The sequence below is a fragment of the Apiospora marii genome (assembly GCF_038362585.1).
Source record: "Apiospora marii strain CBS 49790 chromosome Unknown utg000005l_segment0_segment0, whole genome shotgun sequence".
Lineage (NCBI taxonomy): Eukaryota > Fungi > Ascomycota > Sordariomycetes > Amphisphaeriales > Apiosporaceae > Apiospora > Apiospora marii.
The window spans coordinates 5,035,061-5,051,718 of NW_027117377.1; the positions used below are offsets into that span (position 1 = coordinate 5,035,061).

The 16,658-nt window shown below is 51.8% G+C and overlaps 9 protein-coding genes across 9 annotated transcripts; 2 read left to right on the forward strand and 7 right to left on the reverse strand.

Annotated features, from left to right (window-relative positions):
• Positions 1-851: 851 nt before the first annotated feature.
• PG985_009439 (Cytochrome P450) lies at positions 852-2,717 on the forward strand (the record flags this gene model as incomplete). The annotated part of the gene is made up of 5 exons (XM_066829207.1): positions 852-920; positions 1,002-1,560; positions 1,630-1,809; positions 1,921-2,306; positions 2,370-2,717. The coding sequence occupies 5 exons, from the start codon at positions 852-854 to the stop codon at positions 2,715-2,717; spliced, it is 1,542 nt and encodes a 513-aa protein (XP_066684119.1).
• Positions 2,718-2,840: 123 nt separating this feature from the next.
• On the forward strand, positions 2,841-3,546 carry PG985_009440 (uncharacterized protein; the record flags this gene model as incomplete). The annotated part of the gene is made up of 2 exons (XM_066829208.1): positions 2,841-2,991; positions 3,146-3,546. The coding sequence occupies 2 exons, from the start codon at positions 2,841-2,843 to the stop codon at positions 3,544-3,546; spliced, it is 552 nt and encodes a 183-aa protein (XP_066684120.1).
• A 295-nt stretch (positions 3,547-3,841) lies between these two features.
• Positions 3,842-5,075, reverse strand: PG985_009441 (uncharacterized protein; the record flags this gene model as incomplete). The annotated part of the gene is made up of 2 exons (XM_066829209.1): positions 3,842-4,312; positions 4,389-5,075. 2 exons carry the CDS (start codon positions 5,073-5,075, stop codon positions 3,842-3,844), a joined length of 1,158 nt encoding a protein of 385 aa, XP_066684121.1.
• A 735-nt stretch (positions 5,076-5,810) lies between these two features.
• On the reverse strand, positions 5,811-6,935 carry PG985_009442 (uncharacterized protein; the record flags this gene model as incomplete). Its single annotated transcript, XM_066829210.1, has 1 exon — positions 5,811-6,935. One exon carries the CDS (start codon positions 6,933-6,935, stop codon positions 5,811-5,813), a length of 1,125 nt encoding a protein of 374 aa, XP_066684122.1.
• Positions 6,936-7,917: 982 nt separating this feature from the next.
• PG985_009443 (uncharacterized protein) lies at positions 7,918-8,376 on the reverse strand (the record flags this gene model as incomplete). The annotated part of the gene is made up of 1 exon (XM_066829211.1): positions 7,918-8,376. The coding sequence occupies one exon, from the start codon at positions 8,374-8,376 to the stop codon at positions 7,918-7,920; it is 459 nt and encodes a 152-aa protein (XP_066684123.1).
• Positions 8,377-8,549: 173 nt separating this feature from the next.
• Positions 8,550-8,753, reverse strand: PG985_009444 (uncharacterized protein; the record flags this gene model as incomplete). Its single annotated transcript, XM_066829212.1, has 1 exon — positions 8,550-8,753. One exon carries the CDS (start codon positions 8,751-8,753, stop codon positions 8,550-8,552), a length of 204 nt encoding a protein of 67 aa, XP_066684124.1.
• Positions 8,754-9,479: 726 nt separating this feature from the next.
• On the reverse strand, positions 9,480-10,637 carry PG985_009445 (uncharacterized protein; the record flags this gene model as incomplete). The annotated part of the gene is made up of 1 exon (XM_066829213.1): positions 9,480-10,637. One exon carries the CDS (start codon positions 10,635-10,637, stop codon positions 9,480-9,482), a length of 1,158 nt encoding a protein of 385 aa, XP_066684125.1.
• Positions 10,638-11,414: 777 nt separating this feature from the next.
• PG985_009446 (uncharacterized protein) lies at positions 11,415-12,551 on the reverse strand (the record flags this gene model as incomplete). Its single annotated transcript, XM_066829214.1, has 1 exon — positions 11,415-12,551. The coding sequence occupies one exon, from the start codon at positions 12,549-12,551 to the stop codon at positions 11,415-11,417; it is 1,137 nt and encodes a 378-aa protein (XP_066684126.1).
• An 840-nt stretch (positions 12,552-13,391) lies between these two features.
• On the reverse strand, positions 13,392-15,792 carry PG985_009447 (uncharacterized protein; the record flags this gene model as incomplete). Its single annotated transcript, XM_066829215.1, has 4 exons — positions 13,392-14,200; positions 14,258-14,608; positions 14,728-15,307; positions 15,592-15,792. The coding sequence occupies 4 exons, from the start codon at positions 15,790-15,792 to the stop codon at positions 13,392-13,394; spliced, it is 1,941 nt and encodes a 646-aa protein (XP_066684127.1).
• Between the last annotated feature and the right edge of the window lie 866 nt (positions 15,793-16,658).

Below are 16,658 nucleotides of genomic sequence, written 5' to 3' on the forward strand. Positions count from 1 at the left end.
CATCCCAAGACTCCACGAACCCGAAGAGGACAACTGATTCAACTTATAGCCTTTTATCCCAGTGTGCCTTCGGTTAGACACAATCGATAAACCAAATTGACTAGTCCGAGCATCGCCACCGTCCCCCAAGAGATCAAGGAAGGCCTCGCTGTGTAGTGACCAGCGAAGACTCTCTAGACATGTGTGCTGTTAGGTGTCTACCGGAGTGCTCAATTGCTGGCGGACCATCCGGCCCGTAGTATCTAGATGAGACTTCTGATACGACACAGATAAAACGTCAATCGAAGCTGACAGTCGCAGTAGAACGCCTCAGCTGTATTACGTATCTCATCGACAGGAAGCGCATTGATTGGCGTAACCGATTTATCAACGTTGATGCTAGCCCGGATCGACGAGGGGTTTGAGGTTCTGAAGATGAGCACTACAGGGATGAGCTTGGCCCCTCTAGCCCTGGGCAGATTGACCCCTCCCACTGAACAACCCCCTTTGCTCCCAAGCATCTATGGTAACCAACCCATCAACCACGTGGTTTTCGATTTCGAAAGATTTAGAGTATTAATCGAGCGAACATCAAGTTTAGCTGAGGAATTACCTGGCTCATGAGATAATCAGGTTGGCCGGTCACAACCTCATTTGTGTGACCACTCGGTTAGCTACTGCGCCTCCAATCCCTTGCAGCCAACTTCCATGGCTACCGTGCCACCTCTAGCTGCAACACGTCACCTTTGGAATCAGGGAGCCAGCTCAAAAGCATCTTTGAAAACGACTGCCCTCGAAGTAGATACTTAGTCTTGAATGATACTGCCTCGGAACTCGATTCTTGAACGGCTTTGCATATATAAGCAGCTAGTATGGCGTCCAGGTTTCTGGACGTCTCCGACATAAGCAATACAACTCTTGCAACCACCGTCTTCGGCTGCGTGCGTCTCTTCTTCCTTCTCTCAATCAACACCGGCTGTCGAACTTCCAAGGTGGCATTTCAATGCTAACGCTCCCCATAGATCGTCACATGGGCATTGACGCGAGTCATCTACCTGCTGTACTTCCACCCGCTCTCTCACTTCCCGGGCCCACGACTCGCCGCCGTCTCCAACCTCTGGTATGCCTACCATTGGCTCTCCGGGCGCTGGCCCTGGGCGGTCGAGCGCGCCCTGCGCAAGTACGGACCGGGAGCCGTCCGGATCGCGCCCAACGAGCTTGCCTTCTTCACGCCCCAGGCCTTCACGGACATCTACGCGCCGCAGCACAAGAACCTGGAGGACTTCGTCAAGACCAACTTCCAGAACCGCGGCAAGGATCTCGGCGGGCTCATCTGGGAGGAGGATCCCGTGAAACACCGCAGCGTCGCCCGGCAGATCGCCCCGGCTTTCGGCAGTCGGTTCTTGCGGGCCTTGGAGCCTGTCGTGCATGAGCATATGGACTACTTCGTGGCGAGGATGAAGCAGCTCTCTGCGTGCCATGAGACCACAGGTGTACCGCTGGTGAGATGGACCAATTGGTTAGCCATGGACATGGCGGCAGATCTGGCGTGGAACGAGAAGATGCACCAGATGCGCGATAGTAAAGCCCTCTCCATGATCACCCCGAAACAACGTAACTTTCCTGCGTGTCACTAACCACGGCCAATAGTGAAGGACTCAGTGAACCTTGATGTTCTACTCAGCTTCAACATTTTCGCGACTGTCCTTCAGGTGTTCAAGCGTTTTCCACTCATCCGCCCGCTTCAATACTTGTTTGCGCCCTTTGGGAAGATCACGCTGTTTTCCCAGATGGAGAAGGCGACGCGAGACAGTGTAATGAAGCGTATTGGTATGGTACCCTTTCGTTGAAACCTTGGCTGTAGTCGCTTTTTGCTGTGCAGTTCTACTCGGCTTGATAAGCTACAAGGCGACCGGAAACACTGACATAGATGCTCAACAGACCAACGAGGCCGTACAGAGCACCCGGACTACTTTGATTACATCCTCCCAGTAGATGCTCGCTTACCCACAGACGAGAAGGAGCTCCTGCACATAGGCTCCGTCGCGCTGCAAGTCATGTTCGCCGGCTGGGGACTCATGGGAGACTTGTTCTACGGCACCCTCGTGCTTCTGCTCGAGAACCCCGAGACACATCAGCTCTTGACCAAAGAGATCCGGGAGACTTTCTCAGAGTACGTAGAGATCGTCCAGGGGCCAAGGTTGACGTCTCTGCCGTATCTGCACGCCTGTATCGAAGAGACGCTGCGCATGCTCCCGAGCAACAACACAGGTCTGCCACGGGTCAGCCCAGGAGCTATGGTGGATGGCCAGTACATCCCCAAGGGCGTGCGTACTGTTTCCTAGCTTTTCTCAGGAGTATGCACAATCGACTGACACCTCAAACCACAGACACACGTACAGTCCTGCATCTGGGCGCTGGCACGCCATCCGGACTACTTCCACCAACCGCTCCACTTCCGACCGCAACGATGGCTGCCTGCTTCCCATCCACTTCATGACCCGGAATTCGCCAATGACCACCTCAAGAGCCTGTACCCGTTCAGCCTCGGCCCGAGGGTCTGTATGGGTCGAGAGACGGCGTGGACGCATGCGAAGCTGTTCCTGGCCAAGGTCCTCTGGTCGTTTGATCTGGTTGCGGCAGAGGGGCAGAGGGTCGACCTGGAAAGGGATCTGCTGCACTACGGCTTCTTTGAGAAGCCCGAGATGCACGTCAGGTTTCTCCCCGTGTCACGATGACATACGTATCTTGTAGCTAGCCGTTATGGGTTATTGGTGCTTGGGAAAAGGCTCATCTTGTATTATGGCATTCGGTCGCATCTACTAATGCATGCTATGCGTCACTTCAAACCCTGAATTGCCATGTTCGTTCTCACGATTGCGGTCGCTGGTTTGACGGGAACCAATCGAGACATCTATTCAGCATTTCCTCTGCTCATCGAGACCAAGCGCTCCGTGATAGCCCGTTCAAGATCTGTCGAATTCTTTCTCCTAGCCCAAAGCATCCTGAAAGGTCCGTCCTTCGTGCGTCACGATATCCGCCTTCGAGCCGCGAAGCAGCGTGGTCTAGGCGGCGCGGCACTTGGCATGGATCGATTTCGCTTGGTTTTTGCCAGGGCGCACTTCAGCGGCGTCCACACGTTATCGCTCGCCGCGTTAACGTCCAGTCCTGCGCCCAGGAGGAACTCGAGCATTTCGTCCTCCTGCCCACGGCGGCGGCGTAGTGGAGGAGGGTTTCGCCGGGCGCGTTTCGAAGCTGGATGCTCTCCTGGATGTCGCCGGCTTCGTACGAGACCCTGGACAACAAGACCGCCACGGCCTTGTCGCACCACCCTCAAGTAACAGCCTTCAGCGCCCCCAGCTTCTCGTTCGCGCTCCAGCTGTCCCAGACATGGAGGAAGTAGGCCGTCACCTCTGCCTAGTTATTGCGGGCCGCGCCCTGGTTCGAGCTGGTCTGGGGTTCAGGCGGACACTGCTGAGATGGAACCGTCCCTCGGGTCGACGAGCCGCCATAAGATGCGCACCATCTGCTGTCGGCTATATTGGGCCGTGGCCAGGAGCGATTTGAAGCCGAGAACGCACGACTCCTGCAGCCTGGGGCTCACGTCGGCGTCGAGCATCATCTGCGCTTGATTCTGACGAATAAAGGTAAGAGTAGGGAGTACGGCAATGATCGAATCGAGTAAACGGCAATGACCATATGGAGTAAACGGCAATGATCGAATCGAGTAAACGGCAATGATCGAATCGAGTAAACGGCAGTGATCGAATCGAGTAAACGGCAATGATCGAATCGAGTAAACAGTATTCTATATTGATAAGTTTACCAACAAGAGCACTATGTCACTGCATACAGAGGATGATCAAGCAAACGGCTCCCCTTTTTCGAACCTGTTGCCCATAGGGTAATGATCGGGTATGCCCCACTCGTCGGTATCGAGCACATCCTTGAGAAACTGATAAAGCGCGTTGTTGATATCAATCAGATCCCCAATGGGCAAGTCGAGCAGTATCCGGGGAGGCTTTTCACGTAAGCCTTCGCAAACGTCCTTGACCCCGTTGATAACCATAAAAAGGCCCTCCTGGCCACTTGTGGACCCAGCGAAGATAGCGGTGTCAACAGTACCAATATCTCCATCATCCTGAGCTCGCAAAGCTTTGCGGTAGTTGCCCATGATATGTCTAGGCATGATGGCTAGCTTAGCATAGACGCTGTCAACTGCCGAGAGGAGAGTAGTGGCATCTTGAGCACCGAGCATTCGGATGGCCCGTCCAAGTTCGGTCGCGTACTTGTTGTCTGGGTCGGCCGCTCCAGTATGGTGTCTCGGTGCGCGCTTCAATAGTGCAGTGACTTCCAGTTTCAGGGGTGATTGGGGTGAATGTCCAGTGGCAAGGCAGCATGTCAAGGACCTCTGGCACGACGTGTATAGTGCAGCGGTTGGCAAAGCGGTCGATGTCGGAGAAAAGCGGAGGTATGGTGAGGCCGGAAGAGAGATGGAAGTAGAAGATCTCCTTGTCATAGGGTGCCATGTCTTGAATAGACCTGTGAGTAACAGACTGGAGGATGTCCTCGGCTCTGACATTCCTAGACTGGTAGAAACGTCGGAGGCGGTCATAAATCTCAACTCCATCACGAGAAATGAGCGAGTCTTTGTCCAAGGTCTCGATCTTCTCCTTGGTGGACCCTAAATATATCGTCTGAAGAAGCTCCTCAAGTAAAATGGGCGTCTCGGCCTTCAGGAAATCAATGATGGTTCTGATGGCGTCCGTCGAGTGTTTAATGGCATTCTCAAGGTCCTTGTGGTCATAGACGAGTGCATCATACATAGCAATGGATTGCAGCACGTATCGTAATTCTTCGATGGAGGTCGTGTCAAATGACAGAGCATTCAGAAGTTCGTTGTTGGTGTCCATCATCCGAAGTCGACGATCTGCAACGCTGGGATGGATGTGGTCCAGGACACCCCTCAATTGAAAAACATCCATGGTGTACAATTGACTGCAAGAGGCCTGGCAAACGTGGTCAGAAAAGCTATTCAACTCCATGGGAGACGAAGATTTCTTGAGCCAAGAAGTTTCAATGGGCTCGAATATCATGATGGGTAAAGCCACAATCAACTCACTCTGGTAATTGGGTGTTCTTTGCTTGCGAGAGGTTCTACTTGTGAAAGGACACGACTGAGAGGAGCTGGCGAGGCTGGCTCAAAAGGCTGTTCGTGGGTAATTGCAGATCTGGGTAGAAAGATGGTCGTATCGTATTGATGATGTTTTGCAACAGTGGTAGGTGGGTTTCAAGTGTGGATGTTGGTAGCAGCTCCAGAAGAGGTTTGCAGGCCAGATGTTGGTGCAGAAGTGACAACATGATGGTTGATTAAATTCCGGAAGGTGCATATTTGTTAATTGGTAATATTCGGAAGGAGCTTTGGCGAATGGATGACATGAACAGAGATTGGGAAACGAAATCACTGAACACAGGTACCTACCTAACACAAGTTCACAAGAGACCCACATCCAATCGGCTTCTGTCGTATCCCCATTTCTAGAGAAGAGACACAACAAGATATGGGGGCTCAAAGCATTGGGGAACTGTATTCATCTGCGGCCCAGTTGTGTCATGGCTATCCTAGTGTACAATATGAACGAAACGCATCCGAACTTCATCTGCAGTTCTCAATGACCCGGTGCCAGAATAGCGTCCCCAGATGCCCCGGCACGCCTCCATACTAATCAACTGCCCTTTCCCTGTCCACCTGGGCAACATGGTCCGCCACAAGAGCGAAGACCGTGGCCTTGTTGCAGCCGCCAGTCGAAGAGAGTCCGCTATCAATGCTCTCAAGTGGCAATTGGCTCGCCTTCGGAGAAACAGGCTCTGCCTGTGAGGTAATCGATGAGCGCATTATGAATACCAATCAAGATATTGGTGGGCGCATCGAGGAGGGATCCGGGAATCATTCGAGGTTCGAACTCGTATCGGGGGTGATTGCACTTCTTGCAGGCGGACTCTATGTCGTAGATGACGTCGAATCTGATATCTCCGCTGCTCTCACTTCGAGAGTTCGACCAGATTTCGGTTCGGAGATCGTCAGATTTGAAGTGCTGGAGGTCTTTTATATATTCGAGAGCCGCGCGATAGTTCCGGGTGATATGTCGCGGCAGACCAGCCAGGTTGGCACAGACGTTGTGCACGGCATCGAAAAGAGTATGAATTTCCCAAGCGTCAGCAATCTGGATGAGCCGAGATAGTTCGGCGGTGTACTCGGGGTCCATCATTGTTCCAATCTGACGAGAATTTGCACCGTTCAGACACGTGATGATTTCCAGCAACTCGGGGTAACGCTCTTGCCAATTAACTTTGTACTCGATGAGGACCTGCTTCGCAATGTCTGGATTGCAGCGCGCAACCAAGCGGTTGATGTCTGACGAAAGGAGCGGGATATCTTCGCCGCCGTAGACCATATTGAGATACAGGGACTCCCTCTCTTGCGTATTCAGGTTCGCAATCACAAGGTTGATGATATTGAGAGCAGCCCTCTTAACAAGCACGGGATTACCGTAAATGCGGGTCAGCTTGTCAATGATCTCTGGTTGGTTTCGGCGGAGGTTCTTGAATGTGGAGTGCTTGAGGGTCTTCACGGAATCCTTCTCGAAGTAACGCCAGCAGGCAAGACGGAGCTCATCGTCGGTAACTGCCGTGTAACTCTGTAGAAAATCGATCATGGCCTGTACGACCTCTTCGGGCCAATGCCGTTCTTCGCCGAGTTCCGATATCGTGAGCTTGAATGGGACGACATTCTTCACCTCGATTGAGCGAAGCACGCTTATAAGAGTGCTTGTATAATCACGGTTGAACGGCATAGAATGCTGAAACTTCTCGTTGGTATCTAGATCCTTTAGACGTTGTTCGGCGACCCACGGGGGGAGATTCTTCAAGATCGTCTCAAGTGTGGACAAACTCATGATGTCAAGGTAACTGCATAAAGTCAGACCAGGAACGTGACGCAAGGTTTTGGAGACAGCAAGCATTGAGTGTGAAGTGAGATTGAGACCGCGCGGGGGGTAGTTTTTCTGATTTGTAGAGCTCCAATATGATATGTTGGGAGAACCAGTCAAGTTGCACAACTTACTTTTGGCGACCGATGGTGATCCCGTAAAGTGAGGCGCAGCTCGCGAGAGAACAATTGCATATGACGGGCTCCCGAGTTTGGATGCCAAAGATAGGCAGTAGGCCAACCACAACCTGAAGATCTTGATGACCAGAAGAGAATGATGAAAGATGGGAGTAGTGGTTGGGAAGCTTGATGTCGGCTTTGGTGTTGTCCCTAGGAAAGCGTGACACAGAAACGGAAGTGCAGAAGAGAAAGAACGTCTTAAAAATTCAAGCAGAAAAAGGAAGAACAGTTGCTGAAGTAGGCCGGGTGCAGAAAGGCACGAGACAAGCGGGTGCCATCAAATTTAGAAGTTGTTGAACCCTCACGTTTTACTGATTTCTCATCTGGGTATCAGCACACAATTATTCGCTATTGATACGTTTCAAGATATTGTGAACCTCCGCGACATGGCAACGCCCATTGTGGCCTGGCGACTGGCGAAGTGAAGAAAGCCAAAAAATGGAAAACACATAGACTCACCCTGAATTCTTCTTGTTGGGCTGTCATCGCACGGCAAGCACAACTACATTCACAAAGCGCTACTACACATCTTTCCAAACTTGGGAGATCTAATATCATTTGGCTCGTGCGTAGGATTAATTATCTAAAGCCCTGCTCGTACCATCTGTTCGTACCATCTGTTCGTAAACGCTCCATCTATTTCTTGACCTTGTAGAAACCAGCCCAATCATTGTAGTGGCTCCAGGTAACAACAACATTGTATATCATGGTTGAACCCGCCCAGGGACATCAAAGATCCCCCACGCTTACATTTGTTCTTCAGAAAGTAGCTAAATAACTTTCGCGTTGTTCAGATCGAACGCCACATCTATTGAAGCATCGAGCAGGCTATTTGGTATCAGGCGGTGCTCGTCCGAGTTCGGCTTGTCGCAGGCGCGCGGCAAGTCCTTGAGCAACCGGTTGAGGCCGGCCTTGTCGATATTGCCATTTATACCATACAGGGCAATATATTGTTGGACAGCGGCTGTGGCTCTTTCTATGACGTGCTTCTTCTTCTCGGGCTTGACTCCATTGCTGCCGCTTGCTGACGATGGCCTTTCCTTGGTGGTTGCGTTGTGGAAGTCACGCAAGGTGGCGCGCGGCATCTCGCACAGCTTCCCGCAAGCGCAAGCGGTGTCAATGGCGGACATCACCGTACTGTCATTCTTCGCGCTGAGAGACCCAATGATACCACAGAACAGGCTGACGGATCTGGAGCCGTTGTCGCTGCCACATATGTATTTCTTCATGTAAGCAACAATCCCCTTTAGCCCCGAGCTCGGCTGGCCATAAATGATCAAAGGGGCGACTTGTCTGGCGACTTTGGGCTCACATCAGCGATTGGCGAGCTGGGACATGTCGGATCGATGTGGGCCTCCCTTTGGGTATTCGACCAGGTCGTAGTACAAGCCCTCCTTGCGGGTCAGGTTCCTGCACTCGCTGCTAGCACAGTAGAGGCCAGGTTCTCGAGAAGAGCTTCGACTCGTTGTGATATTTTCTTCTTTTTCGTGTTGAAATTGAGGCCATAAGGTCTGAAGATGTTGGCCTTCCCAGAGGACCAGTGGCGGTGGCACACGTCTCGGAGTTCGTCGGTCGAGATGGGAGCGGCGTCCCGCAAAATGGCCATGACGGCCTCGAAAGCGGCGCCAAAACAGGCTCCGCGAGGAAGGAAACCGGTAGATGCCTCGCGAGGGTCGGAGTTCTCCTCGCGACGGAAGTTGGAAGGAAGCAATTCACGGAGGGCGCCAACTTAATGAACATTGAAAAGCATCACTGGGATGAGCTTGGAGTTGGTTTCAAGCTCCCTAATACGGCGCAAGGCCCCGACGGGACTCAGAATCTCCAGAGCAAATCAGTACGAGCTGTACAGAGGTAGGGCAGTAGCAGTACCGGGTCAGAAAGGTACGTTGAGTAGAACAAGATGTTTGCCTTCAAATGGTCCAGGGATCACACGTCCAACTCACATCCTATCCTCAATTTGTTGATCTAGTGGTGCCAACCCGTTGTAGCTGTTTCTATCAGTTACCTCCTTCCCAATGGTACCCGTCGTCAGATGGTGAACTTTTTCTCAAACGTTATAGCAGGCAACAAATAGATACCAGAAGAAAGAGCAAAGGCTGGCGTATTCAGTATGTCAGCTCTCAATTACTATGGTGTACCAATTTGGTAATGTAGTAACGCTGTTTAGACTGTCCTATTATGCAACGAATGACCAAAGCGCGTTACCTGGTCTCATCGGTCTGATGATCAGATGCTACTCAACCATAGACCGCTGCTCATACCCTTCCCTGTAGGCTTTTCCATATAGTACACCATAGTCTCTGGCCCGAAGCACCATATCCGCAAGAAACAATCAGTTGGATGGCCAGTGAAGAACACGGAGAATAAAGTCGCCCTCGTAAGTCCGGCTCTTGCTCGACAGGTAGAGGAGAAGTGAGTTGTTGAGGTCGATCAACAAGTCCTCGGATGCGTCTGACAAGCTGAGAGGGATCTTGAGATACGTGCTGGGTAAACCCGAGCCGCAAACGTCGTTCAGATCTTCGAGGATCGGATGGACTTCAGCCTTATTCAGTCTGGGATAGGTGGCGACCAGAATCTCGCTCATGGCGCCTTCCGCGCATTCCCAATCTCCCCGGTCCATTGCCACCAGGTAGTTGCGCGCGATGTGGCGCGGTAATTTGTGCAGCTTGATGCAGGATGAGTACACGGCCTCGAAAAAGATCGTGGATTCATTCGCGTTAAGTTGTCGCATAAGCAGGTACAGCTCTGTGATGTAGTCAATACCCATAGTGCGGGAGCCCGTTTTCATGCAGCGGATGATCTTTTGCAGCCGAGGTGAGGACTGGCCTGATGCATGGACAATGGTGGCGGCGTGCATAGCGACGTGGAGACTGCAACGCTTGGCCAAGGTGAGCATCTCGGAGTCGTGGTAGCCGGACAGATAGATGGAGGAGTCGTGAGAGATCAAGTAGAAGTAAAGAGCTTCCCTTAGGATCTTTCCGAGCCTGGAATCGCCGTCAGTGTTCGAATGTTCGACCATGCCGTCAATGATCTCGAGGAACTTTTGCTCGTCACGCTGATCTCCCGCAAAGTACTTGGTCAGCTTTTCACCGAACTCGTGGTACGTGATGCAGTTGGCAAACGTTTTGCTGTTCTTGAAGATCTCGGTGGTATCCTTGTTCAGGCATTGCAAGCAAGCGCTTCTAAATTCCGTGTCCGTAATCGGCGCGGCAGTTATGAGTATGTCCAACAAGCAGTTGTAGGCTTCCATAGGCCAGTTCCCAATCTGGAGGCGGGACGCCAGAAACTGTGCGTCAAATTGACCACCATGGGAAATTTCATCAAGGACTTCGCGAAGCGTGGAAACACAGTCGCTGTTGAAGGATATGGCGCGCAGGACCTCGGGGTTAATGTCGAGCTCTCGAATACGGCGCTTGGCAATCAAGGGGTGTATGAATTCTAGAAACCTAGAGATACACTGCCAGCTGATTTCGGTAACGGAATTGGCCATGGTGGATGGTCTATGTAAGAGATGAGACGTTAGGTTGTCAAAGTTGGAACTGTCGCGTAAGCACGAAGCCGGGAAACCAGGACTGAAGTGAGGTACAGAGAGTGGGGATAAATGAAAAAGAGATGCGCAGTAGTTGGACGTGCTGTACTCGAGAAGAGTGAAGCTCGTTTCTCTGTTCGATGTTTGGTTGGGTTTTATCCGGTGGGTGTGTGTGGGAAAACAGAAATGAGGATTGATACTGGTGTGTTGGATTTAACATGTAAGCAGGAAGAGCCAAGGTGGTCCGGGTTAGCAACAATTACAATTGTTTCATAAGAATCAGTTATAACAGTACGTTACGAACACGAAGACCTAATTGAATGCAGAAAACCTGGCAAACCCACAGCAGCTACTTAACGTTTTTGATAAACCCCCGTACTGCCAATGTGAAATAGCCTATCCATGTACTTACTAATAACCAAGAAAAGAGTACTACAGGCAATGACGTGAAATAGCAACGAAAAATGTGTTGAAATAGTTGATAATGGACCTAATCGATTTCCATCCATGTCAACCGTTAGATGTAGTGTGGATATATGTTCTATGACTATGTAGCGAACGTGGGTTTCCGTATCTGAAAAGTAGTCGTGTGTATCATGCCTTCGTCTCATGCAGTTCATTGCGTCGTAATTCCTCCGAGGTCGAGACCCCATGTGTATCCCAATCTTCATGTATGGTGCTTCCTTCCCTCTTGTATAAGTGTAGCCCCTCGAGGGCTACTCCGGGTATCCTATTTTTCTATCTCCAACTCTTAAAGATCCACTCCCCCTTGTAATCCCAGCCCTTGTCCTTGAGGTACTCGATCACCGCGTTGTTGAGGTCGATGACGAGATCCCGGTTGTTGACGTCGAACAGGCAGGGCGGCACCAACCGGTGTTTGTCGAAGCCGGAGTAGCAGGCATGGACAAGGCCTTTGAGCAAGGGCTGCACTTGGTCCTGTCGGTTCGCAAAGTGGTCGCCGACAATGTCCGACTCGAGGTGTCGCCACGCCACGTGGAGGTCGTCGGGGTCCCGCCACAGCGCGTCGAGGTAGTTCTGCGAGATGAACCGCGGCATGTAGAGCAGCCGCGCGTGGGCGCGCTTGATGGCCGTAAAGACCATCTCCATGTCTAGTCGGTCCAGCCGCTGCAGCAGCTCGTACAACGTCGCCGTGAAGTACGGGTCCATGCGTTTGTCGCCACCTGGGGCAGTGGACCACCGGAAGCGCTTCAGGAATGCGACGATCTTCTTGACCGGAGGTGACTGGCACTCAAAGTCCAGATGGGGGAGAGCTTGTACGGCAACGTCGGCGTCGCAGGCCGTGGCCAGTTGCAGCATTTGAGAAGGGAGGTAGGGCGGTCTGACGCCAGCGGCCGATATCAACGCGTAAAACAGCGTCTCTCTCTGAGACGGATTCAGCTTGTGTATGATCCGGTTAATCATCTTAAGGACGAGCCTGTCGCTGGTATCCTTGTTATGAAGCCGAAACTGGACATCCAAGGTGTCATGGTAGCGCTCGAAGCCGTTGTTGCTGTCGCTCATGAACGCCGGGTGCTTCAAGACGCCGAGCGTCTCCGCGTCGAGGAAGCGAAGGCATACCAGATGCAGCTCCTCGTTGGACACGATCGCCGCAAGCGAAGCTTGGAGGCATTCGACCATGGCGTCGATGGCCCGGTCGGGCCACTCGTGAAGGTGGAGATCTGCGACCTCACGGACCCCGAGTCCGCCGTGCCTGACGATCAGCTGCAGCACGTGGCGCAGCTCGCCGAGGTAATCTCCATTGAACGGCAAGGCCTTAAGTAGCTTGACGTCGGTCGCAATCTTGGCTAGCCGCTGCTCGGCGACGGCGGGGTGCAGCCTGTGCAGAATCTCCTCGAGGGCCTTGTGGTTGGCCATCTTGGAGATTATCCTGAATGAGACGCGGGACTATGAGTCAGCATGCTATGCTGTGAACAAGTAACGGATGAGCAGAGGTCGAGGTCCCCGCGATTGACCGGAATGACGGTTCATGGCGGCTGGTGAAAATTATCCATAATTAGGCATGGGAAAAACGATAGCTGGACGATTGAGGTTAGGTGGTGTGGATGATATTCCCAAGGAAGGTTTAGGGTGAGAGAGATCTCGTGAAGCTCATTGGGGAGACGTAGAAGTAGTCAAGGCCTTGCCAGCGTGGCCGTGGAGTCTCAACCACAAAACTTGTGCTTTGGGATTGGCCACATGGTAAGGCCGGGCCCGGGTGGGGCAAATGCGTATACTCGATTGGCCAGGATTTGACTCTGGCGCTTACACGACACACATGTTCAGCGTCGCCTCCGCGACTTACTGCATGTGAATCTCCAAGGCGAGTTGTTATATAACGTGTAAATCTCCATCGTGATCATGAATGAGTTCAGGCCAGAAGCAGCCGTACAGAGGATTTGTAAAATCACCAAGCGTCTACGGAAATGCAAAACTGCAAAAACACAAAGTCGCGTCAAGAACCAACTGCATTGATTGAGAAGAATATCTAAAAACTCATCTGACTTCTTTCGTCATTGAGTGTAAGTAAGCCATTCCTTTCTGGCTGAAATTCCCATAATAGGCCGGTCTCGGCAGAACCCAAAAACGCCTCGTATGAGATTTCTCTTGATCTCGTGAGCTATTGTACACTATATTACATTCATCTGCCTAAAGATTGCATCAGTATTGCTGTTTCAACGCATGAGGAAGGATAGTACACACCTGCTGTCCAAGTCCCTACTCCGAATCCTCAACCGAGTCAGTGAAGGGGGGAGGTTCCCGTCCATCATCTTGCGGCTGCAGAGTGATGATCTGCGACTCCAGACCAGGCATGTTGGGTTGCTTAACAATCAGGTTGTTAAGCTTGATAAGTTGAAGGAACGAAAGCTCCTTCACGGCATCGGGAACGGAATATGTTCCGTGCTCGGGCGTCTCGAGGGCCTCCAAGTACCCCAAGAAGAGGGACTCGACCACATCCGACGCCTTGATCGCATTAAACTTGCAAGCCGGAACGAGCGAAGCAGTAAAGTCGGCCCGGTTCCAGCGGGGCTTGGCAACCAGAATCCGCCAGTTGCGGACGACCTGCTGCTGAATCATGCGGACTTGATTATCCGCACTCGAGATCTTGTCCCGCAGTTGGACGTAATTTTGAACAGTCAGGCGCTGAACCTCGCGGAGCAGAACGGCGGTGTTCTGCATAATACTGTCGAACTTGGCCTGGTCCAGCACAGCATCGGCGGACTCCAGCAGGGGGACGAGCCAGCGAGGCCACGAACCAGCGCTCAGGTTGTGACGGAATCCCGTCAGCGCCTCAGGCGTCAGAGCCTGAGCCAAATCAATCGCCCGCTCCAGCGACTGCATTCCGTTGGTCCTGGCTGTGAGAGTCAGGAACAGGTCCTCCCTGAGGCGAGGTGTAGTCGCCCGCTTGACGAGCTCCTGGGTGTCTTCGAGGAGCTGAAGGCGCGACTCGGAATCCTGCTGATCGAGGATGCGCTTAATTTGGATAAACCGCATGGTGAAAGGACGGTCCTTGTAGACCGCAGCACCTAAACAATGTTAGCAAGCATGTTTTGAGGCTGGATGGGTATGGACGGGATACGTACCCTCGAGGCAGTCGATGTTGTCAGCAGTGATTTTTTCCAGGCAAGCGAACAGGAGCTCCGCGTAACTCGTCGGCCGCGGGGTCAGGAAGTCCTCCAGAGTTTTTACCCATTGGCTGCTCGGCTCGATCTCGATGAACTTAAAGAAGGCGGCGCGGTAGTCACGTCCCTTCTCAACATCCCGGAGAATCGAGGTGAGTGCCTTAACCTGGTTCTGTGTGGCTCCCACCAACAGCTTGCTGGGGTGCTCCTCGCCCCGCAGCTGAATCAGGCGGCTGCGTGCCATGTACAGGGTTAAGTCCTCGAGCATGGAGTAGACCCGTTGCCAGTTCAAATTCGATTCGGTGGTAGCTTCTGGGGGGATTAGCTAAGACATCCTCAAAAGAAAGGGAAGAAAGGGAAGGATCGGTCGTAGAGAATATTATATATGCTTGTGTTCGTAAAAGAACCAGGGGAAATGAAGTTAAACATACCAAGTTCCTGATCAAGAGCGGCGGCTTGCATCCGGTTGTGCTGAATGATGGCTTGGGCCTGGCTTTGCTCCATTGCCATATTGAGATCATCCTGAGCAAACCCATCTTGGACAGGGCCGCGCTGGTTCTGCTGGCCTCGCTGAATCGCAGCCAGGATTCGCTCCTGATCGGTAACCTCCTGACGCTTGCTTTGCTCAATTGCTTGCTGGAGAGCATCCTCAAACCCATCTTGGACATCGTCTTCCTGGTTTTGCTGGCCACTCTGGATTGTCGCCAAGATGCGTCCCTGCTCGATTGCCTGTTGGTCGTTGCTCTGCGCAATCGCGGCTTGAAGATCATCATCAGAAGGCTCATCTTGGGGAAGGGCGCCCTGGTTTTGCTGGCCTCGCTTGATGGCATTCCAGATTCGCTGCTGATCGATTGCCTCTTGCTTCTTGCTTTGCTCGATTGCCGATCGGATCTGGTTGGAATCAAACCCTTCTGGAATCTGGCTCTGATCGATTGCTTCCTGGATCTCGTCTAGCATAAAGCCGTCTTGAATGTTGCAAGCCATCGGTGTGCGGGTGGATAGAAATTGGATCTGTAGTGTTGTTCATCGTTAGCATGTTTAAGTCACAAAGGTAGGATTTGTTGTGTATTGTGAAGCAAGCAAGCAAGATGCCAAACACCAGTGGTGCTGCCAGCACAAGCTGCGCGCGGGAGGACGGAGAGGAGGGAGTGGACTGAGAGTAGGGAGTGGATGAAGAGGAGGGAGCTGATGAAGGTGATGAAGGTGATGAAGGTGATGAAGGTGATGAAGGTGATGAAGGTGATGAAGGTGATGAAGGTGATGGAGAGAGGGAGTGATGGGTCAAACCTGCTTACCTTATCCTTGACCTTGGGGTACTTGTCGGCGGCGACCTCAAGGGCGACCTTGGCCGCGTAGTAGTTGAAGAACAACAAGAGGAACGTGTAGCCAGGGATGGTCTGCTTCGTGATGTCGATGATGAGGAGGGTGAGAAGCATAGCAAAGATGCCAAGGAGGGAGAAGTCGGAAAGAGGCGACCAATCCGTGGTGAGACCCATGATGAAGGTGTTCAATGGTTGTTGTTGATGTGAAGCTACTGGAGTAGAAGCTGGAGGTGATGATGAGGCTAGCGATGATGAAGCTAGCGATGATGAAGTTGATGTTGATGCAACTTGATGTTGATGGAAGGGGGTGATGATGAGGTTGATTGCGATGGAGCGATCAAAGTTGATGAAGCAATCAAGGTTGATGAAGCTGTCAATGATGAAGGTGTCAAAGATGAAAATGTGCCGAAGCAAAAGGTGAAGCGCGCGTTGCGCAAAGAGGTTGGTTGCGAATAGCAACAAGTAAAGATGAGAAAAGGTGTGATGAATGAATGTTCTCGTTGATGGAGAGGATGGAGATGAAGGAGTAGACCACTTCGGAAGTGGAAGTGAAGGATGAGGAGTTGTGAGGATGAACTGCGAAGTTCAGGTGTGAATGTGGTTTGTGTTTGAGCACAAGATGGGGAATGGAATTGAGGGTGGGACAGTTGCCCTCTTTTATGTTGGTTGGGGAGTGATCTGATGGGAGAGGATCAAGAAGCAGATCAGTCAGTTACTGTGTACAGGTAGAGTAATAGCATTGAATAGAGGCATGAATTAGAATCCGGCCAATCAGAAATTCAGATCAGCTCGAGATTAAGGAATAGGAACGCAGTAACTGGCCAACTAGTAGCTAGAGTTATAGGGTACAACCACTTACACAGGTATCTAGAGTAGCAAACAGACCCCACAACTGTCCGAAATAGGAAATAAGATCAGCCAGATCACTGGAAATAGGAAGCAAACATTGAAACAGCGTTCCGAAATAGGAAACCATACGAAAAAAGTGGAACCGGCGGCAGCACTGGCGATGAAAATATGGTGTTTAGGGCTTTATTGAC